The sequence below is a fragment of the Bombyx mandarina genome, chromosome 13 (genome assembly GCF_030267445.1).
Source record: "Bombyx mandarina strain Sakado chromosome 13, ASM3026744v2".
Classification (NCBI taxonomy): Eukaryota; Metazoa; Arthropoda; class Insecta; order Lepidoptera; family Bombycidae; genus Bombyx; species Bombyx mandarina.
In genome coordinates, this window is record NC_143220.1 from 11,102,222 (window position 1) to 11,126,880 (window position 24,659).

The 24,659-nt window shown below is 38.8% G+C and overlaps 1 protein-coding gene across 1 annotated transcript; it reads left to right on the forward strand.

The window, feature by feature from the left end:
• Window positions 1-2,047: 2,047 nt before the first annotated feature.
• Defensin2 (defensin like protein 2) lies at window positions 2,048-3,445 on the forward strand. The gene is made up of 2 exons (XM_028172814.2): window positions 2,048-2,153; window positions 3,213-3,445. The coding sequence occupies exons 1-2, from the start codon at window positions 2,069-2,071 to the stop codon at window positions 3,377-3,379; spliced, it is 252 nt and encodes an 83-aa protein (XP_028028615.2). The 5' UTR covers window positions 2,048-2,068; the 3' UTR covers window positions 3,380-3,445.
• The last annotated feature ends 21,214 nt before the right edge of the window (window positions 3,446-24,659 follow it).

Here is a 24,659-nt window from a genome sequence, read left to right on the forward strand (position 1 = left end):
GTTATGGATGTATATTTAATATATATATGTGTATAATAAAAATATTACATTTATTTCCGTTATCTGGTACCTGTAACACAAGTTCTTTACGAACTTACCACGGGACCAGTTAAGGTTGCGTGATTGTTAGTAAATATTTATTTATATATTTTAAAGCCTTAAGAATCTGTGCAAACAAAAAATATTCTTCATAGATGAAATTATTTGTTTTGAATCGTGCTATAGTTATGTTACTTGGTTTAGTGTCAAAATTCATTTCTAAATGAGTAGCGAAGTTTCTGCGGCGAAGTTGAGGGGACGACCAGTAATTGAATAAAAGGTAATTTACCGTGTAATGAGCCATCGTACAAAACAAACATATTATTTCTTAGTAAAATATATTTAACAAGTATCAGTGACCACAGCGACCGCTTTAATAATGCAGAAATACTACTGATTATATATGAGCTGTGACACAGTGGGAGGAGGAAAATAAACATGCAACGCTTCTGATAATTTTTTTTATATTTTTTTACTAGCGACCCGCCCTCGCTTCGCTTCGGAAACATTAAATTTTATTATTGATAGCTGAGTCCCGCGATGTAACCCGCGGTTACCCGCGCGAGGCGAAGCTAGTCTAAGAAAAGCCTAAGTTACTCCTTATATCATCAGCTACCTATCAGTGAAAGTCCCGTCAAAATCGGTCCAGCCGTTCCAGAGATTCGCCGGAACAAACAGACAGACAGACAAAAATTGTAAAAAATGTTATGTACCGTATATATATTCATATGCATGTAGTAAAAAGCGACTATTTCAATATTACAAACAGACACACCAATTTTATTTATATGTATAGATTGTTTTGAGGCGTGGGCATACTTCCACGGAATTAAGTTATTAACGGAGTTCATAGACATCAACAACGATAATACCACCACCCACCTCGATACATGAATGATAAGTCTTAGTTTTACAGTACAGGGACTACCTCATCTTTTTAGAATGGAGGTACCTATCCGTTTGGACTCACAAGACTATATTACTAATAAAACATGCTCTGAGGTTGTTCACAGACTAACTGTATTTTATTCTTTTAATGGACAATTATGATGAGGTGTAACAAATAGTTGCTAATAGATGTCGCTACTAGTATGTTAAAGAAAATTATTTTGATACTAACTTTAACAATTACTAGTACCCTACTTTCAAATAATATCGAATAGATAAAAGTGATATTTTATTAATATCATTTATATTTTATCAACGTCTAAGTTTGGTACCAATATCTTCGTGTATACATAAGCAAGCAATACATTTACAGCTCTAGAGAAATAAGTTCGAGAACAATAAAACTATGATCTATTTTGAAATAATGCCGTTTTAAATTTATGCCGTTGTAACTATATTGAGACCTTAGAACTTATATCTCAAGGTAAATGGCGCATTTACGTTGTAGATGTCTATGGGCTCCAGTAACCACTTAAAACCAGGTGGGCTGTGAGCTCGTCCACCCATATAAGCAATAAAAAAATATATAGGTCAAATTGTCATAGTCATAGTCATATTTATCTTGATTTACGCAATCTAGCTAGCTCATCTAATCTAGCTAGCAATCTAGGTAGCTAATATCTGAAGAGAAAATCCCCTGTTAGAATTTTAAATACTCTTCTATTTAATTTGAAATAAACCTAATTAAACTTTCGAAATCAAGTTAAGTACTAAAAAAAGTAAATCGTCGTGAAATAAGTCTTAGTTGAAATTAAGTAATTATCTATTATATTACTTTAATAATTTCTTTATCATCCCCCGATACGTATACGTCAGCACACTCAATGTGCCAAAGACCTAACCTTATCGGTCGTACAAACTTCAACATGCGTACAATAATTGATAAGATCGATCTTATTTACTACGAGATAAGGATGAAAATATACTTTTTTCATCTGCGTGTTGTTTGCTGTAGATGATTCAAGCTCCCCGATTGAAATAATTACTAATAACCTAGGGATCTTTTAATATGTACATAAGATATATAAGACGAATTAATCTGTAAGATGTCATTGTTAGTTTGAGCCGTGTACGAGTGAACATGAAGGGGGTTTGCTTAATTTTCGCCCTGATTCTAGTATACGTGGCTTCGACCTGGGCTTCACCAGCAGCTTCTGCAGCTGATGGTAAGTTTATATTTTGTACTCTACGTAGGAAAGTACAGCGTTTTCACTTGTTGTAGGATGGGTTGTAAGTTCGCACGGGTAGGTAGCACCACCCCGCCTATTCCTACCATAATGCGTTTCGGTTTGAAAGATTTTTTTTTTATGATTGAAGGATTACTGGTGGCCCGGAGGCCTTTCCAGTTTCACCAGGACAGGTGGGCGAGCAAAGGCTCAGCCAGGAGGGGTGGGATTTGCTAACAGCTACCTGAGCGCCTCCGAAGGAGACCTAACAGCTCAAGAGCAGCTGCTTCGCGAATGAATCTACTACCGGATCGGAATCGCGACCCGCTGAGAAGATCCGGCGAGAAAAAGACAGCGAGCTGATTCATGGGTTAGGTTGCACAGCGAACTCTTTGTCGAGTTCGACGAGTACGGTTACCGGGGTCCCTAAGCTGAAGGCGTCTAATGCAAAGGTTATTGGATCTGATGGATCCGTAAGGACGTGTCTAGGGCGGTTTGAAAGGTAGGGCAGCCGTTGTACTGTAAAAATTGAGATCTTAGAACTCATGTCTCAAAATGGATAATTGCGTTTACGTTGTTGATGTCTATGGGCTTCGGCAACCATTTAAAACCATGTGGGCCGTGAGCTCGTCCACTCATCTAACCAATAAAAAAAAAGCATCACTTATCTGCCTATTTCTGCCCCGAAGGAATCATAAAAACATAATCGAGACTTTTATCTCATCTGTTAAAGTCGCATTTACATTGTTCAGTCTATGAGGTCTTGTGATCATTAATTTTGAAAAGATAGATACATTAGAATTCGTCAAGCATGTGCGCCTTAAAAAAAATTCAGATATATATTATATATGATGTTCTGCCCTTGAAATCCACCCGAACTAGTTAGACTTTGCATTAGAAATAGGTAAGTTACATGTTACCAAAACACAAAGAAATGCCTGTTTTTTTTGTGGATCTAAATTTCACTATAGTGAAATACTACAGTAGTATACGTTTTTCAACTTGAATTGTATTTTGATAAATTTTGCGGAATCAAAATTCGAGATTATTTTATTTTAGAGGTTCGAGTTATGAACATGGAATCCCAAAGGCTGTTTCGATCCAGGAGGGCCTTACCATGTGCAAAGAAGAGCTGTGACAGCTGGTGCCGGAGATTGGATCATCCAGGCGGAGAATGTGTAACAAAGTGGAAATGCTCCTGTAATTGGATGCAGATTGACAAATAATAATATTTCTCTATCTCTCATCAGAACAATACTGTTGGTTATTACTTAAAATGTTTATCTTTTTAATTTGGGTTTTTTTTTTCCTATATATGCTATGCTGCTTTCTATGCTGATAGCCTTAAAAGGCTATATCAGCATTGCCCAAGGGTGTAGTGAGCTCTCGGGGCTCAAACCGGAGGTATTGCTAACACTGGCCCTAGCAAGAGCAGTGCTTCGCTGAATCTACTACCGGATCGGAAACGCGATCCACTGAGAAGATCCGGCGAGAAACTCAGTGGGTTATAATAATATTTACTGGTGGTAGGACCTCTTTTGAGTCCGCACGAGTAGGTACCACCCCCCTGCCTATTTTTGCCGTGAAGCAGTAATGCGTTTCGGTTTGAAGGGTAGGGCAGCCGTTGTAACTGTACTGAGATCTTAGAGCTTATATCTCAAGGTGGGTGGCGCATTTACATTGTAGATGTCTAGCACCAGGTGGGCTGTGAGCTCGTCCCATCCAAGTAATAAAAAAAATTATTAATCAACGGACACGTGGAATATGAGCATTGAGCGATTTTATCGCTGAAAGTTCCTTTTTGATCAACGAAACCGGTACCTTGACGGCAAATGGTATCAGGATTTCTTATACCGCCATGCTCCCGAAGGACCTCCCCTGTCTATACGTGTGTGTATACTTTTATGTGTGCCTTGTATGTATCTGCGTTTTTTTTTTATTGCCTTTGTAGGCAGACGAGCATACGGCCCACCTGATGGTAAGTGGTCACCGTCGCTCGTGGACGTCAGCAATGCCAGGGGCAGAGCCAAGCCGCTGCGTCCCAAACGCAGCGTGTCTTTCTATTCGACTATACTTGAAGAGTTGTTGGTTTCATTTATTTATTCCAACTCCATATTTATTTTTCGGTTTTTCACGTCTGCCATCTTGCGATGGCCATTTATTCAAAAGTGGAAATTTTACTAGAAAGAAAAGAAACCGGGAATAAGAGTCCGCTGACGGATGGGTACTTTAAAAGAAAATCGTATATCGGCTTATTTCGATGAAGAAAAAACGTCTAATCATTATGTTAAAGACGCGTCCCTAGCGGGCGAATAAAAATGACCGTTAGGTATCTCTAATTATATTTATTCAAATTCACAAGTCTGTTTCTTGTATACATTTAGTTGATATTTTACAGTTCGAAATGATAAAACGTTTAAGGTTAATATTGATAGTTTATTTTTTAAACTATCGGTCCAGAGAGAAATTTATAGTTTTATATCTCAAATATATTAAGTGTATAATCTATGGTTTTATACAGTAGCATTAATGCGACATGTTTTGTAAAATTTACAACTGACATCAGCACATTTTGTTCAAATGGTTTCGTGTCTAACCGATAGATGGCGGTGTATTCATAAATTAAATAAACTGACTAAACTTACTCTAATAAATAATATAATATTATGTACTCAATATATAGGTGTTGTTAGTTTCGTAAGATACATACTTGTTGTTAGTTTCGTAAAATCCTTAAAAAAATTATAAATATCAACGATTGTTTCATTACAAACTTGTTGTTTTTATTCAACTTATCGTTAAAAAATCTGTTAGACTCATTAGTCTGGATATTGTAATAGTGAGGATACTACATTAAATTTAGTATCCTCACTATTGCACGGTTAGCCGTGTATTTTGTTAGTTTTGTTAGAAAATAACAATAGGCATAATAAATTGGCAATGAAATAATAACCACTATTCATTCGTTAAGGCAAAAAAAATCATCGATTTACTTAATGTATATAATTTAAAAAGACCACCACGACTCAACTGATGGTTACGGTGCCTATACCACAACCTAAATGCCGCCACCCACCCGAAACACGAGACCGTAGATATTATTGCGGAAAAAACCACCACGATGGTCGTAAATTTCTTTATTCTTGGATGTATCACCCTTGTCAGAGCACAAACACTACATAAGCGTAACGTGTGAATGTGTTGAACGCGAGCTACATGGTAGGCGTGGTGGGGGTGTAGATTTTATTTTTGTTACGGAATTTCTTGATTCGGTCGCCGCGCTCAAAGCCGCGATAAAAGCTATGCAAGAGCTGAACAACCACCAACTGGTCTTAATTAGCTAAGCTGTGCTGAAATACGACGTACCACCACCACGACCGTCGTTTTCACAAATGCAATAAAATAAAGCCGAAAATTGGTTCAATATCTCACTCATCTCAGGCACCGGCCTATAGGTATACAGAGGCAACGTTGTTAATTCAGTGGAAACATTAAAACAAACTGCCGACATATTCCGCTGAGTGCCTACAAAGTTAGACACTGACTCGTACTGAAGTTACGACCGCAGTTTTGATTTACGTTGCGCGCTAAACAATACGTATGTACAGACGGATATACGTGTTGTTATAATCGTGTTATATTTAAAGTTTTTATTGAATTTGTGTGTAAATTGGGTGAGTAGAAACGTGAATCGTCGAGGTATCTATATATTAATACGTGAAGCAAAAACTTTGTATCCCTTTTGACGAAAATTGCGCGGACGGAGGAGTATGAAATTTCCCACACATATAAAGAATATAGAGAAGAAGTGCACAATGCTAATATTTTTTTTAAATAATGCATGAAAGATACATTAAATCAATAAAGAAAATAATACACACACTACATACCATGTATTTGACGCATTTTTTTTTTTTTTTTTTTTCCCTACCTAAGCTGAGAGCCTTGAGAGGCTATGTCAGCGTAACCCTAACTTTAGTAGGTGAGCTCACGGGGCTCAAACCTGACGATGTTGCTAACACGAACCCTAGCAAGAGTCGTGCTTCGCAGAATCTACCACCGGATCGGAAACGCGACCCACTGAGAAGATCCGGCGAGAAACTCAGTGGGCTGTGTCTGAGAGTTAATTTACTCGTCGAGCCCTTCGTCGCAAGCGACGGGTTCGACGAGAACGGTGACCGGTGCTTGAAGTACCTAGAAGCACCGTTAGTGGATCGGGCGGATCCGAGATGACGTGTTTTGGGCGACGTCGACTGCTTTCCATTCTGTCCGCAGGATCGGGAATGTAGTTACCGGCGGCCACGATGAGAGGGTTCTCGTGTCGTGCCGCTTTATCGAAGTGGCGCATGGACGCCGACTGCAGATACTTACTGATGGACTCTAAGTCCAGGTCGTCATGGAGGTCGACGTTCCTGACGAACCACGGGGCTCCGACGGCTATCCTGCAAAAACGGGATTGAATAATTTGGAATGATTTCAAGTGTATGCGGGCCGCGTGAGCGAACACTACACTTGCATAGGTCATGACGGGGCGTATGCAAGTTTTGTAGAGTGTCACCTTATTTCTAAGGGACATTTTACTTCGCCTACATATCATCGGGTAGAGACGTCCTAGAATGAAGGCGGCACGATCGCGTACCGTCTTGATGTGGGGGCGGAATGTCATCCTACTGTCGAGGGTGACGCCTAAATATTTGACCTTCGGGGCCCACGGTATGGGCTGGTCGAACATCGTGATCGGGCGAACGGCGGGGGCGGGGGTATTGACGCGCCTAGTCGGGAGGGGGATGCTCAGCGTGGTGTTCGGAGGGCGACCCCTTTTGAAGAGCACCGCTGTGCTTTTCGTGGGGTTAATGTCGATGCGCCACTTCCGGAACCACTGTCCCATGGTGGTAGCTGCGGTCTGAAGTCGTCGATGAAGCAACGCCTTCTTCCTACACGAGTAGTAGATGGCGGTGTCATCGGCGAAGAGCGCCAGATGGGTCTCCGGAGACCGGGGTATATCGTTGATATACAAACTGAATAGTAACGGGGAGAGGGCGGAGCCTTGCGGGACTCCGGCTGTGACGCGACGGGGCCGGGAACGCGTTCCCTCAACTCGATATCGGAACGAACGGTTCGACAAGTAGTCTCGTATGATGAGCACGAGTCTGTCTGGCACTCCCATGTTATACAGTTTGAATATCAAACCGTTGTGCCAGACTTTGTCGAACGCCTTCGCTATATCGAAGAAGAGGGCTCCTGTCGGAATGGGTTTCCGCCTGTTCAGCCCTAGTAAGATGTGCTCCGTGAGGCGGTGCACTTGATGGACGCACGAGTGTCTGGCGCGGAATCCAAACTGCTCGTCTATAAGAATTTTATTCGCGGATACGAAATCCCAGAGGCGTTTACGAAGGAGCCGTTCGTATAATTTGCCTATCGCCGGGAGGAGACTGATGGGGCGGTAACTCGCGGTTTCGTTATTCGGTTTGCCCGGCTTGTGTATGCCGATAACGTCCGCTTCTTTCCACGCCGCGGGAAAGATGCAGTTCGTCATAGCAGCATTTAATATCGTGGCCAACATCGTTATCAGTTGGGCTGGTAACAGTTTTAGCGCGCGGTTGCGGATGCCGTCGGAGCCGGGAGCTTTCCGTGGTTGTAGGCTATCGATCGCCTCCTTAACCTCGGAAGTGGTAATGGGGGGTAACGCGTCCGAGGGCGGCAGGGAAGCTCTGCGCTCGACCTCCCTGTCGACGAACTCGGTGTGTTCGGGGTCCGCGTGTTGAGTGCTGGTGGTGCACTGTTCTTGCAGTGCATCGGCCAGCAACTCTGCCTTGTCATCGTCATCGTAAGCCGGTGGTTGGCCTGAGGGGCGTACGAGAGGCGGCATAGTGACGATAGTTTCGGACTTGAGGGTCCTAGCTAGTCGCCAGTATGCTTGGTGAGTGGGCGCGAGTTCTTCTAAATAACTATCCCAGTTTTCGTTTCGGGCGTCGCTTAAGCGGGATTTGACCTCCCGCTGTAAGCGACGCATCCGAGTCCGGTTTGAATCCGTGGGATATCGATCGTAGGCCCGGATTGCCGCGTTTCTGATTCTAACGAGGTCCCTAAGATCGGGGGAAAGTCTGATGCGGTGGAAGCAGTCCTCCACATCGACTTGTTTCGAGGATCTTATGATCGCCGTCGAGACGTGATCAGTGAATTTGACGCACACACGCATGCATACTATTTATTGTCAAACTTTTGTACTTGACGTCTGTGGTCAAATTGAGAATAAATTAAATATTGTTTGTCTTTATTAATATTTTTTTATAGTGTACCCTTGGCGAAATTTGTGACTATAGAAGTATAAAATACAACCATAATAGTGTACAAACTTATTATACAATTCCAATTAATTATAGTCGAATTTCGACTACTGCGGGACCTCTAGTTCTATTAAATTTATATTCTTTTTGCTGCTACATTTCGTAACGCGACTCGCGGTACTGGTTGACTAATAAAAATCGTTACGCAAATAAAAAAAGCGTTATGTTCCGTTCACGTGTCTTTCTCTCGCTGTCTCTTTCTATTATCCAAGTGTCTGTGCGTATCGAGATTCTAACAGACGAGATTTATCCACGGCCGGTCATATCACTTTAATATTTATAATTAATAATATATGATATTAGACGAAATTATTAATAAACCAATTTGTAAATGCAATTTTGACTTAGCTCACATATTTTTTTAGGCAGACGATTCCTTATTACTCGTCCAATATATTTTCTTACCGTCCTACCTTTCCTATGCCCTAATTCTAACTTTGTACATAATAATAAAGCTTTTTATATTCCATATATTCCATACTTTTTATATTAAATAATTAATAGTTAATTACAATATTTTCGCAAGTAGACAAGAATATTACATAATTGATAACTTAATTAGAATGGTACATGCAATAAAGAAACATAATTAGAACATACATTAATTGATTAAAATTATTTTCTTATATTAAATATAAATTATTATTTGAAAAAAACATTATTTTTGTACCTCCGAGGTACACCATTTCTTTCTATCCTCGGCGGTGTTCAGCCAAGGATAGAACCTGCCACTGACACGTACACTTATTCTTGGATAAACAAGCCAACATATTACATATGTAACATCCATTTCAGAAGAAAAAGTCAAAAATTAAAATGAGCATTAAATTTAGTCGTATTATATTCATAAACTAGCGACCCGCCCTCGCTTCGCTTCGGAAACATTAAAACACACATGAAACCAAAAAAAAAAAATTAAAAAAAAATTAAATAAGTAGCCTATGTTCATTAGGGACAATGTCGGCTTCTAATGGAAAAAGAATTTTTCAAATCGGTCCAGTAGTTTCGGAGCCTATTCGAAACAAACAAACAAACAAATCTTTCCTCTTTATAATATTAGTATAGAGTATAGATATACATCTGCAAATTATTATCAAAATTTGATGCAAACGGAACATCTTAATCCCGGCCAGATACGCCCTGTTAAATATAAATATCTATATTCCTTTAAAGTAATTGGCAAAGACGTCGATACAAAGCTTTCTCTCGTTATTGCGCGAAATACCACACTAACCTTGTTAGTTGGGATTCTGATATTGAGTGCTCGGGATAGGCAACCGTTACTAAAACACTGTAAATTCGAAGCTTTCACGGTAGCGGAGTGCTTCGTCTGCGGAATATAAGCGTTTACAAATACGTACTACAATCCTAATTGCGTTTCGGTCTGAAGGGTAGGGCAGCCGTTGTAACTATACTGAGATCTTAGAACTTATATCTCAAGGTGGGTGACGCATTTACGTTGTAGATGTCTATGGGCTCCAGTAACCACTTAACACCAGGTGGGCTGTGAGCTCGTTCGCCCATCTAAGCAATAAAAAAAAATAACAATCGATATAATGTGTGCTAAGTTCTCGTTGGTTAGCCTAGGAACATTATGCTATATTTTGATATTAAGCAATCCGGATCAATAGAGAGTAGGTATACTTAGGTTTTTTGATAGTCGATTTGTGGCTAATTATATTTGTAGACTAGCTGACTCGGCAGACTTCGTAGTGCCTCAATCGATAAATAAAAGACCTAAACTTTTGTATAAAATAAACTTAAAACCAACAAAAGGAATCCGTCTGACGGGGGACACATCAAAGAAAAAACAAAATTTATTTTTATTTAATTCCGAGTATTTTCATATTTATCTACCTTTTTAACCTTCCCTGGACTTCCACAAATAATTCAAGATCAAAATTAGCCAAATCGGTCCAGCCGTTCTCGAGTTTTAGCGAGACTAACGAACAGCAATTCATTTTTATAATTATAGTTATATACATGTATAGATAGTTATAATTCATTCATAGGTTTTTGTAACTTTTATAGTTAATAAAAGTTACAAAAAGTACAAAAAGGATACTTTATTTTACTAAAATATTAGTCAGTCAGTATAACAAGTTGAAACACGTCACACAACTTATACAATACCTTGAAAGATTTAAATAAGAATAATTGCATAGAGTTCGATTTTTAGAGAACGTTGACCCCCAGAATCAGTTTTCGTTTATATCGATTCCTGAGAAATCGATATCGACCGCATTGGGAATCCTCGGAATAAAAAAAGTGTTATTAATTAATCTAACATCAAAATAAACGCATTAATTTAATTTCGTAAAGTTAAAAAATTGGCAACAAATTATCTACCTATTTATCTTTCAGACTACAGAGGTCCAATGCTGGACATAGACCTCCTCCAAGCTTCGCCACAACAAAAACAACGCCACAAAAAATTCTCAATCTTCTTAAATTAAATGAACTGAAGCCGTTGCCCTAATTACCTTTGACTGTCCACATAAAGCCGCCCATAAAGATTGACATCAACATTACACATTGGTATTCATAGCTTCAGCCAGAGCGACCCTGTTTTGCGACTTCAAAGTGAACTTTATTTTGAGCCAAACTATTTCATCACAAAAACCAACCAACCGTTTATATGGCGAGCATCGGATCATACAACAATGTATTTATTATGTGACGTGGTTATAAAAACAATGAAGGTGTTTAGACTGGGCATGTTGTTCAACAATAATGTCTTTTAGATTAATAAATACCTTTAGTTTAACAAAAAAATCGGTCCGGTGTTTATAAGTAGAGCATTCGCTTTTCTTCTTGAAAGAGAAGACGTGCATGCTGAGCCGTAATCGGATTTGCAGTTAAGGACGAACAAATTTGTAATTAACGTTATTGAATGAATGAAAATAATTTATTTTAGAAACTAAACCATATGGTGTACATAGTATCATTGAAATACATTTAAAATTATCAAAACAAATAAAAATTATATGATTAAAATATAAACTATCAAAATATATGTTATTAGCTACTCATTCAATTGTTCCATTTTTATTACTTAAATAGGAGGACGACGGCCCACCTGGTGGTAAATGGTTGCCGGACTCATAGACATGAACTTTCTTATAACAGATAAGTACACCGCGTGTAATTCGTTTCCAAATTATTCTTGTTCACCTGATGGTTGTCTCGAAGAGATTGTTCTTAGCGACAAGACCGCCAATTATACTTTTTTTGTATTTTATGTTTCGCATTATTTATTCATTTTGTGTACAATAAAAACTCTCTCTCTCTCTTATTTTTAAGTTGAAGTTTCGAAAGTTTTTTTTAGTTAGTGCTCATGTGTTAGGACTCACAACTATCCCTCTGTTTACGTTCTACAAACTGATTGGTAAGCATTGACCATTGAATTCCTGAAATAAGTACACAGGGTTGTCGGTTTTATCTAAAGAATTTGCTCATAGACAAACTGATTGAAATTTACCGACGCATGTTTTACGTAACGCGCGTTCGCTGAATCTTTCAATAGATAACAAACTTTGAGTTTTAACAATTCAATTATTAAGCCGGCCCTCGGAGTTTGCGAGTTGAATTAAGTTAGGAGTTCCATATTGGAGGCAGGTGATTGGCAGCCCTTAATTGATAAATAGTCTGATGGATCGCGGGATTTAGATATGATAATTCTTGTACGAGAACTTCGTTTTTAATGCAAGTTACATAATGAGTTCCGGTTTGTTTGTTTGTTTTTTTTTATATCAAACGACGTTGTTTACGAAGAAAAACAATTGAAGAATATTTTTTTTTTAAATATGGCCGCAACAACTCACTCTTGTAATTCCTTTTCGGAGACATTCCCGTGATGTTACTCCCTCAGTGAGTGTCACTCAATTGAGAGTTTAAGGAAAAATGTTTCTTGACAGTTTCTTAATAATTGTAATTCGTATACTGAATAAACATAGCCGGTGGCTCTCAGATGGGTCAATAAGAGAAAAAAATAAAATAAAAAAGGAAATCTTTCACCAGAACTTCCTCCATTATTGATCTATTTATTTAATTATGTGTATGGTGTGGAGTGTGAACGTATTTTAAAACCAGCCTATTTGTTCCCATGGGTATCGTAAAATACGACCAAGGTATTAATCGGAGAATGGGCAGCCGTTCTCTGATTATACCGGCGTACTTAAATCGCCATTAGGCATCTACTTGTGAAAAGGCTTATTATGAGCCCGTACTCTATATATTTATTATATTCTTTGATGGGTAAAAGAGATTACAGCTCATTTGATGCAAAGTACTTACTGAGGCTTACCGAGGCTATATCATCATACCCTACATGAGTTCGAAGATTTTTTTAATTTTTTTATTGCTTAGATGGGTGGACGAGCTCACAGCCCATCTGGTGTTAAGAGGTTACTGGAGCCTATGGACGCAACGCAAATGCGCCACCCACCTTGATATATAAGTTCTAAAGTCTCAAGTATAGTTACAAGCCCCACCCTTCAAACCGAAACGTATTACTGCTTCACGGCAGAAATAGGCAGGGCGGTGGTACCTACCCGTGCGGATTCACAAGAGGTCCTACCACCAGTACAAGTAGATATTAATGTCGGTCGATACTTTGAAAGCAGGGCTGGTTGTGATAAGCAAAGATTTGGCAGTCCATGTGGTTAGCTATAATAATAAAAAAGCGATCAAAGCAGTGAACCAAATAATCCGAAGAAATTTTTGGTCCTAAACTAAATTAAGTTATCTGTAGTAATGGATATGACTCCCGTAACCATTTTAAGTATTTGAAAGGAAGACTTAGGACTCGCAGCTTTAACAAAGTTGGTCATTACTTATTCGTCAATTAAAAATGCATAGACTTGTAAAATCAGCAACAACTTCTTAAGCGCCAGGCAAAGGGCACTGAAAATATACAGATAAGAAAATCTTTTGTATTGATCCATTTTTAATAAGGATAATAACAAAGTAAATGATGCGATCTATGAGAGTCCAACGATACCTTCTAAATTAAGCCGGCCCTCGGAGTTTGCGAGTTGAATTAAGTTAGGAGTTCCATATTGGAGGCAGGTGATTGGCAGCCCTTAATTGATAAATAGTCTGATGGATCGCGGGATTTAGATATGATAATTCTTGTACGAGAACTTCGTTTTTAATGCAAGTTACATAATGAGTTCCGGTTTGTTTGTTTGTTTTTTTTTATATCAAACGACGTTGTTTACGAAGAAAAACAATTGAAGAATATTTTTTTTTTAAATATGGCCGCAACAACTCACTCTTGTAATTCCTTTTCGGAGACATTCCCGTGATGTTACTCCCTCAGTGAGTGTCACTCAATTGAGAGTTTAAGGAAAAATGTTTCTTGACAGTTTCTTAATAATTGTAATTCGTATACTGAATAAACATAGCCGGTGGCTCTCAGATGGGTCAATAAGAGAAAAAAATAAAATAAAAAAGGAAATCTTTCACCAGAACTTCCTCCATTATTGATCTATTTATTTAATTATGTGTATGGTGTGGAGTGTGAACGTATTTTAAAACCAGCCTATTTGTTCCCATGGGTATCGTAAAATACGACCAAGGTATTAATCGGAGAATGGGCAGCCGTTCTCTGATTATACCGGCGTACTTAAATCGCCATTAGGCATCTACTTGTGAAAAGGCTTATTATGAGCCCGTACTCTATATATTTATTATATTCTTTGATGGGTAAAAGAGATTACAGCTCATTTGATGCAAAGTACTTACTGAGGCTTACCGAGGCTATATCATCATACCCTACATGAGTTCGAAGATTTTTTTAATTTTTTTATTGCTTAGATGGGTGGACGAGCTCACAGCCCATCTGGTGTTAAGAGGTTACTGGAGCCTATGGACGCAACGCAAATGCGCCACCCACCTTGATATATAAGTTCTAAAGTCTCAAGTATAGTTACAAGCCCCACCCTTCAAACCGAAACGTATTACTGCTTCACGGCAGAAATAGGCAGGGCGGTGGTACCTACCCGTGCGGATTCACAAGAGGTCCTACCACCAGTACAAGTAGATATTAATGTCGGTCGATACTTTGAAAGCAGGGCTGGTTGTGATAAGCAAAGATTTGGCAGTCCATGTGGTTAGCTATAATAATAAAAAAGCGATCAAAGCAGTGAACCAAATAATCCGAAGAAATTTTTGGTCCTAAACTAAATTAAGTTATCTGTAGTAATGGATATGACTCCCGTAACCATTTTAAGTATTTGAAAGGAAGACTTAGGACTCGCAGCTTTAACAAAGTTGGTCATTACTTATTCGTCAATTAAAAATGCATAGACTTGTAAAATCAGCAACAACTTCTTAAGCGCCAGGCAAAGGGCACTGAAAATATACAGATAAGAAAATCTTTTGTATTGATCCATTTTTAATAAGGATAATAACAAAGTAAATGATGCGATCTATGAGAGTCCAACGATACCTTCTAAATTAGTGAGTAGAGTATAATATAAGCCCTATCCGGCTTCAGTAATAATTTGGTGGAGTGATGTATCGAGTGATTAGACCGTATTTTTTTAACCTTTTTCTGTTCTACGTAACCGTTGGTAGCCTAAAGGGCTATTTAAACTCTTCACGGACCGTTAGGCGAGCTCACGAGGTCAAGCTGACAGAATTTGTTAACACTGGGCCTAGCAAGAGCAATGGTTCGATCAATTTACGATCGGATCGGAATCGCGATCTGCTTAGAAGATTCAGCGAGAAACTCAGTGGGTTTTGCCAATGGCTAGTTCGCACATTCGTTCCACGTTCTTCGACGAGGAAAACAGTTGTCAAATCATCGGTTCACATATTATTATATCAAAATATTGTTACGCCGGTCTTACCATCTCTTAACGTCTTAACGCCATCTATCGCCGAATAGTTGAACGAATATCGAAGAACCTAGAATGCTCGAGAAGTACGACACCATCTATTGTCAGATAGCGGAAACTACTACTAGAGATGTGTGGAATATTCTCGATAATTCTTGGGATGAGGTATCGACTATAAAAGCATTGCAGGGATGGCACGCAGTCAGTCAGTAATCGGAACTACTCGAAGCGAAACAGCGAACGGATCACCTGAAGCGAAGCGGAACAAGCGAATTGAGAGTTTTACAGTGTTTGTTGAGTGTTTAAGTGTTTAAGTGTTTTAAGTGTTGAATACAGGTTTTAGTTGTACTTTGGTGAAATTTTGTTTATCCCGAACCCCAGCGCGTAACAATATTATTTTCGCGAAGGCGGTTAATCTGCTTATTAAAGCCAAGTTCCTTAATCTTCATAGTTATCATCTAGTCTGGATTTTCATCTAATTGATCATGCTTTGTGGCCGATTTTTAAAGAGCATGGCATACATTAAATTCGATGACTATATAAAATCCGTAAAACATTTCATAAGATTGACGGTGGTGAACTTTCCCACGGTAAATGTGCGTATTTCAATCGATAGCTCACAACAACGTATAAAAAAGGTTTCTTTAAGAGTCAATCGAAGTCATTTTTAGGTGTTTCATATTAAAATTTTAAAAAGGCTATTCTGGTATGAGTGTACCAGGCCCACCACAAACTGGGAGGAGTGGCGATTGCTCGTGAGGCGCATAACATCTGCCCACGGCAATGATACTGGGTGACGACCACGACCGCTCATGTCAAGTGATACCAGATACGAAATACTGGTTTTTTTTTATTGCCATTGTAGGCAGACGAGCACACCTGATGGTAAGTGGTCACCGTCGCTCATGGACGTCAGCAATGCCAGGGGCAGAGCCAAGCCGCTGCCTACCATAAAGTACTCTCCGCAAGCCTCGTTTAAAGAAGGACATGTCATAGCGTTGCGACTAATGTTCACTTTAGCAATGTATATTCATGTAATAGAGTAAAATCTCTGTTTTTTATTGCCTTTGTGGGCAAACGGGTATACGATTCAACTGATGGCGAACGGTAACTGTCGCTGTGTCAGAAACATAGCCAAGTCATTGTCTACTTACTACTGGGGACTCTCTTAGACCTCGTTTGAAGAAGGACATGTCATATCGCACTGTGGGAGGGAGGCGTTCATTCCATATTTAAGGCAAATCTAAGTTTAACTTTAATACATCAAAAGCAATTACATTAAATAAACATAGATGAGTAGCCCTTTGATTTCGAGATACATCTTTCGAACTTAAGACGGAGTTCCATCATTCTTAGTATTTTCTCAATTGTTGATTAAAATAACTCTGCCATTGCCGGTCCCAAGCCCGGATGAGAAAAGAGGAGGGTTGAGTAGAGCTGGACATTCCTACCGTAAAACGTCAACGCCGAGCACTGGGCGGCGGGAAATAACCCAGCCCCCGGATACAACCAGAGACCCGGAGCGGGACCAGTTTGCCGTGGAGGACTAAATCCCTTCGAAATACTGATGTGGAAGGACGTGGGAACCCACCACAATTACATCCCAAGAGAGTCATGGACAGAGAAACATTTAAACTGTTTCAAGGCCATGACCGCGACCCTCAGTAATGAGGAAACCGACGCAAGGAGGTGATTAAGACAAATCTATGATAAAATATATTTTAAAAAAAACCTGTGTATAGTTTAGATATTTTACGGTAGCGGGTGCGTAATGCTAAACGAAGCGCTGTAAAATAGGATATTAAGCTTAAAGTACAAGTAAAAATCACTCATCGCACTTGCGAATATAGCCGAATTTTCCTTCACCATTTTTGGTACATCCGATCTTTCGGTTCGGTTTAAAAAAAATTAAATCTAAGTGTAACTTTGTAAGTGAACACGAAATAGATTTTTGTGAGTAATGTTTATCGTCCTTTTATGTGTTCGTTCAGGATCAAGAATCGAACCCGTTTACGATGTCTGACCTATAAAGTCAGTGAAACGAACTAGGTGCCGTTAAAATGTATCATGAAACAACATAAAGCTTATCTTTTTATTTTTTTAAACTTTTTTAAATCAAAAGCTTATTGTTTGTATTTAATCACATACGGATTTTATCTTATGCCTTTGAACGAGCAATTCTTGTATATTAATATATATTTTATGTATATAATCTGAATCTCGGAAACGGCTCCAACGATTTTCATAAAATTTAGTATACAGGGATTTTCGGGGGCGATAAATCGATCTAGCTACGATTTGTTTTCAGAAAATGTTTTTTTATTCGTGTTGTCAATAATCAACTTTTCTCGACATCTATTGGCGAATAATAATACTATTTTTACTGCTTTAAAGACACAACAAGATGGCGTTATATAAAAAAAAAAGCCGAGCAAAGCCCGGTCATCATCTGGTTTTGAATGAATGAAACTTATCTTTTTACTTTTGAAACTTTTTAAAATCGAAAGTTTATTGTTTGTATTTAATCGCATAAGGATTTTATTTAAAAATACCATTGTTATCTAAGACAGATTGTGTTTTATGATTCGATTAAAAGGAAAGGTTACTTAAATAAGTTTTTCACCGGATCTTCTCAGTGGATTGCATTTTCGGTCTTGTTGTTTTTTTTTTTTTTATTGGCCTTTGTTGGCAGACGAGCATACGGCTCGTCTGCTCTTTTGGCCTGAGAAGATCAGTAACAAAGAGCTGTGGAGGATCACTAAGCACTAACCAATGGAGAAGGAGATCCTTACGCGGAAGTGGCATTGGATTGGTCACATTTTGAGAAAGCCCGATACCCACCTATCAAAGAGAGCACTGACCTGGAAAGTGTCTGGCAAGAGGAAGAGTGGCCGCCCCAGATCAACTTGGCGTCGCTCGGTGGAGCAGGAGCTAGGGGTCTTGAGCATGACGTGGGAGGACCTAGAACAGACTGCCCAAGACCGATGTAAATGGAAAAATTTGATTCGAGCCCTACACCCCAGCAGAAGGTAATAGGAAAGAATAATGATGATGACTTTACAAAGTTATCAACTTTATTTTATTCACAATAATTTATAAAAATATATATAATAATAATATACAAAGAAACAGCTATTTATATGAATAATAATAACGTCATTACGTAAACTATACATTAGACACTGTATAGCCATCATACTAAGACTATACATAAATAATAAAAATCTTACGTTACGGACGTTTTTCCCAGTTAGGGTACCCCTCCGCATCGTCAAAAGATTTGAATATTATGTGTAATTCAGAAATTGAGAGTCTGTTCTCTTTCTTATTAAATGAAGTCCGTTTAAAAATTTTGGCATCATGACTTCCGTACGTATTATTAGCACTTTAGCAGTAAATAAATCGTGAAGTGCACAAGTCATATGCAAAAGTTAGCGTACTTATTCACAGCTTGCATCGCTGGAAAACAATTAATGGCAAACAGCCGGCAACTTAGTCTCATTGTCATTTTGTAACTTGAACTAATTAATAGCTGTTGTTGAAAATTGTTTATTTTGCGATAGATTCATTGGGTTACTGAAATGCGACTTTTTAATGGTGGTGGTACCTAACTGAGTATGCTCACAACCCACCCCACGACCGGTAAGCTGGTTTTTTATGTCTTTTATTGCTTAGGTGGTTGGACGAACTCAAGGCCGACCTGGTGTTAAGTGGTTACCGGAGCTCATAGACATTAACAACGTAAACGCTGCCACTTACCTTGAGATAAGAGTTCTTAAGTCTCAGTTTTTACAATAAAACCCTTCAAACCGAAACGCATAACTGCTTCACGGCAGAAATAGGCAGGGTGGTGGTACCCTACCCTTGCGGACTCACAAGGCGTCCTACCACCAGGATGGGTGGTGAGAGGTAATGTCTTAAGATCACAGCAGAACAAACCGGTTAAAGAGGTCTTCACAAATTTTAATTTACTGTAAAATTAATCACTTGAATATTTCAATCATAGCTGATTGACTCGGTAGTTAGCGTGACTGGGGTTAGCACTTTTAGTTGCTAGATCTAGGGTCATAGATTTGATTACAACATTAGACAAAGTCAGGTCTTAATTTTTTTCTGTATTAACAATGCACATATATAATAATATCAAAAACAAAGACAGCAGTACTCTGTAAGTATGAATAGTCGATTTACAATTTGAATTCGGTGACCTGAATAATTTGTGTTTACCCGTAAAACAATGAAGTGCACAGTACCTCGTGCCGGCTAATGTCAGTTCCATTTAGTTCGCAGTTTACGAACCGACATTTAAGTTTCATACATCGACCAGCGAACTTATACATGGTACAAGTTTAAGCTAACCTACAGGGCCGCATTCAGTTAATTGTTCCTTCACAATAGAAATCAATTAATACATAGCGTAACTATACTTGAGACCTTAGAAGTTATATCTCAAGGTGGGTGGCGCATTTACGTTGTAGATGTCTATGGGCTCCAGTAACCACTTAACACCAGGTGAGCTGTGAGCTCGTCTAACAATCTAAGCAATAAAAAAAAATAAAAAAAAGTTGTGATATTTTTACTGCGCCCACGGCTCACGGAATCGGATGTTGTTAATAATATGTAGATATAGCAGCGCAGTCTTTTTCAATCCTTAAATTGGAATGGAATTGCTTTACGGTTGCATTAACAACAGAGGTTTGGACTGCTAACACAGCTAACTGCCTAGGTCATATGGGCGTTGCGATGTGATTTGTATTGTCTGATGCTACGCATTATGAACGATGCTGCGAATATGTGTAGTTTTAAGTTCGAAGCTCTTAAATTATTGTATTCTAGTTGTAATATTAACAGGTTAAGCCGGGTTCGCTTTGATGAACGATCTTTGATTTCACTTGAACACGATCGCCGTACATTTCTTAGAATCACCTTTTAAGCCAATCAGATTATTTCCTGAAAACTCTATCGAAATCGGTCTAGCCGTTTCGGAATATACATCGACGACTCTATTATATTCTTCTTCTTCTTCCTAGAATTTTCCCAGTCTAGTGTCAAGATCCGCTTTCCAATTTAAACTCTTCCACTTTTCCCGATCTTCAGCATCCTTCTGGGTGAGGATATTGTCCTCCATATCCGCCTTTACCACGTCGAGGAACAAATCGACGATTCTATACATAGTATGTATGTATGTATAGAAGATTACTGGGTAAAGTGGATACCGATTAACTGAGAATTAAAATAAATAAAAACAACGTAACGCAAGCTTTTTTTTTTTTTTTGGTCAGGAGGAAATCGCAGGACTTCCGCCCTCCACTGGGGACGGCGGGCGGAGCATGTCGGAGTCGAACCGACTAAAACCTCCTGTCGCTCAACAACCAACGTCCAAACCTCGCATGAGACAGAACTCATGAAGAAGCAAAGGGGGGAAAGTGAAGCGTTTAGTGCGGAGCACATCTCTACCATCACCCTCCCCCTCGGGACGCCGGACCGGCGGTCGTCGGCGCCACGACCACCAGCCCTCTCGGTCGGCAGGCTACCAAATATACATAACACGAATTATAACGCAAGCTTAGAGACAAATTAATGACAAATACCTGAATCCGTCACTGTGAAGTATTAGACTTTGGTGAGGTCTTCGTTGGCCCAAAACTGACACCGGACAAGTTATTAACGGTGTTATTGAGACAAATTTCAGGCGAACACCGAAGCTATGTGAAGTCGGTCCCTTGGCTTTGGATGCAGTTTGAGTTTTAAACTTAAACGCTATAAGAGTTTGCTTGTTTTGTCAATTTTATTCTTGTCGAATATTTGTTCTGAAGATTTTGTTTCTACATTTTGTTTTCTTGATCTTTTACTGCTGTATATGGGTAAAAGAACTACAGGCCCGTTGCATGCTAACTGATTACTTTAGCTCGGAAATTTTGGGAGTCGTGAGGTTGAAGATTCAGCTGTTTTTATTACAATAATGACTGTTCTATCTCTTAAAATGAAACGCATTACCCATTCGTAGCCTGTGGGGATATACAACAAGTACTATTAGTGCCCAAAACACGTCATTACGGATGATTATCCTCCCGATCCATTAACAGCGCTTTTAGGTACCACAAGCACCACTCACCGTCCTCGTCGAACCCGTCGCACCCGAGCGCATTAACCCATAGACACAGCCCACTGAGTTTCTCGCCGGATCTTTTTAGTGGGTCGCATCTCCGATCCGGTGGTAGATTCTGCGAAGCGCTGCTCTTGCTAGGGCCAGTGCTAGCAACACACCCGGTTTGAGCCCCGAGAGCTCACCTACACCCTAGGGCAACGCTGATATAGTCTCTCAAGGCTATCAGCATAGGTAGGAAAAAAAATACACATTAAAAAGAAAAACATTTTAAGTAATAACCTACAGTATTGTTCTAATTAAAGATAGAGAAATGTTATTATTTGTCAATCTGCATCCAATTACAGGAGCATTTCCACTTTGTTACACATTCTCCCCCTGGATAATCCATTCTCCGGCACCAGCTGTCGCAACTCTTCTTCGCACATGGTAAGGCCCTCCTGGATCGAAACAGCGTTTGGGATTCCACGTTCATAACTCAAACCTCTAAAATAAAATACTCTCGAATTTTGATTCCACAAAATTTATCAAAATACAATTCAAGTTGTAAAACGTATAGTGAAATTTTGATTTTGAACGTGAGCTAATCACCTACACGTCAAGGAGAAGCTGATATAGCCTCTCAAGGCTATCAGCATAGGTAGGTAAAAAAATACCGTTAGTGATTAAGAAAATATATTAAAACAAAATCACGTGTGATTTTATTAGACGATGATATTCTTCTAATGCGAAAGTTCGACACGTTTAATTACGAATAGTACATAATATCGTGAAAGGTTATGTCGTTTAAGGGAAATTTTTGCAAGCCTACCTGACGTGGGTAAGCCTCCTACAAGATGAACCGATGACTTATTGCGGTTCGCGGGGATTCGCTGGATGTAGGCAGCGCAGGATCGATCTTTGCGCGAGGCTTGGGAGAGACCTATGTCCAGCAGTGGACGTCTGTGGGCTAATAAAATAGACCGTTAAGCCATATAATGTTTAAAATTTGAAAAAAAAAACATAATAAACAACTTTTTCAGCTATTTCAATGGAGTAAATTTAATTAAAAAAATAAATTGCTGTTCGTTAGTCTCGCTAAAGCACGAGAACGGCTGGCTAAAACGATTTGGCTAATTTTGGTCTTGAATTATTTGTGGAAGTTCAGAGGAGGTTTAGAAGGTTTATGAGGCTTAGAAGAGAATACGAAAATGCTCGGAATTAAATAAAAATAACAATTTTGTTTCCCCTTTGATGTGTCTCCCGTCGGACGGATTGCTTTTGTTTGTTTTAAGATTATTTTATATAAAAGTTTAGGTATTTTATTTCTCGATTGAGGCACTACGAAGTCTGCCGGGTCAGCTAGTACTAAATAAAATGCAGTTTTAATTGCAAACATAAATGTCGGGTACTAAGCAAAATGTCACTTATACCAAATAGTTTTTCACCCTTGATATATAATAGTATACTCGTATTATATATACTATAGTCGCAATCGCCATTCGAGCAGCTGAGGACCGGACGAGATGGAAACAGCTCACGAGACAGGCACCGGTCAAGTTTCAGGGACACGACCTTCAGCAATGAAGAAAGCGACGAAGAAGAAGAAGAAGTCGCAGTATCCAACACAAGTACCTACAATAGTGCATTGACTCACTAAAGCCATTTAAAACTTGTTGTTGTTAAAATTAAAAGATTTTGAGAATACTTTAATAAATAAATTTCAGACGGAGTCGAATTAATTAATTAAATACGACAACAGCCCTTTCGAACGAAGCGTTTATTTATTTAACTATTACAATCATTTGTATCGTTCACAACTACGATTTGTTCGAACAAATCCACAGAGCAGCTGTGACGTAATTCAACGTAGCATTTAAAACAATAAATCAAGCAGATTAATTCTAAATTAGTTCCAACGGAGTACCTGTTACGCATTTAAACCGGGAATCGTATTGCATTATTAATAGCGGCCGGATTTTATTGGATTTTGCTCTTTTTCAGGGCGATTCGATAATGTACCTAATTAACGAAATTCAATGGGCGTTCAATTTAAATGCTTTTCAACGCACAGATTAAAGTGTGTGTTGTATTTGCAAGTAGATCGTTTGAATTAAAACAGTTTCGGGTAATTCGAACCAATAATAAAAAAATTGCCGAAGTATGTATTATTATTGTTTTTTTTTGGAACGAAGTATCTTATGGGTCGATGCGGAGGGGTACCCTAAAAACGTCGAAAAAAACGAGGAAAAAACGTCCGTAACGTAAGATTTTTACTAGTAATGCACACAGTGTACGACTTAACTTTGTAATAACGTACAAAAAATAACATATTTTTTTATCATTCATTGACCACGATCTCAGAGCGTTCGTTTGTGTAATACACTAACTCTTATGCAAACAACCGTGAATGAAGTGTACCACAATAAGTTTGCACGTTACCGAATTAACGTGGGTTGTTGCGAAACCTCCAGTTTTATTTTCTTTATACCTCGAATAGAACTTAAAATTAACATTTTTATAATAAGGAATTTCGTTTCTATCCTGTTTCCCACGACACCACACATCTTTTTTTTTATTCCTTAGATTGGTATACGAGCTCACAGCCCACCTGGTGATAAGTAGTTACTGGAATCCATAGACATCTACAATGTAAATACGCCACCCACTTTGAGATATAAGTTCTAAGCTCTCAGTATAGCTACAACGGCTGCCCCACCCTTCAAACCGAAACGCATTACGGCTTCACGGCAGAAATAGGCGGGGTGGTGGTACCTACCCGTGCGGACTCACAAGAGGTCCTACCACTTGGCTTATTTTAGAAACATGACTTAGATACTTTTTATGTTATGAATAATGAATGTGAATATTATTTTCAGCAGTGGACTAAGCGCTACGTCGTCCGTAGTGATGCACGTGCGCGTCAATATCAATTTGTTCCACTAGTAATTGCAGTTATATGATATTAATAATATTACAAGTATTATATATAATATTACCACTAATATTATTCAAATCTCAAGTATGCGTATGGAGACGATGTTGAATATCTGGTTGCGTGTAAGAGTTTGAATTTATATTTAAATTTTATTTGCGTTTGTCAAAATAATGAGAACTTTTAGTACTAACAAATATCTATGCATTTTTGGGGACACGGCAAAGGTAAGATCTTCCGCCGAGCGAATGAAATTGCTTGAAAGACCGACAGTCCGAATGCTTTAGTCCGGAA

Excerpts from the sequence above, each read along its gene's own strand:
- Defensin2 (XM_028172814.2), top strand. The coding sequence starts at position 2,069 with ATGAAGGGGGTTTGCTTAATTTTCGCCCTGATTCTAGTATACGTGGCT. Across the intron at positions 2,154-3,212 it reads AGCAGCTTCTGCAGCTGATG|AGGTTCGAGTTATGAACATG; the intron begins GTAAGTTTATAT and ends ATTTTATTTTAG.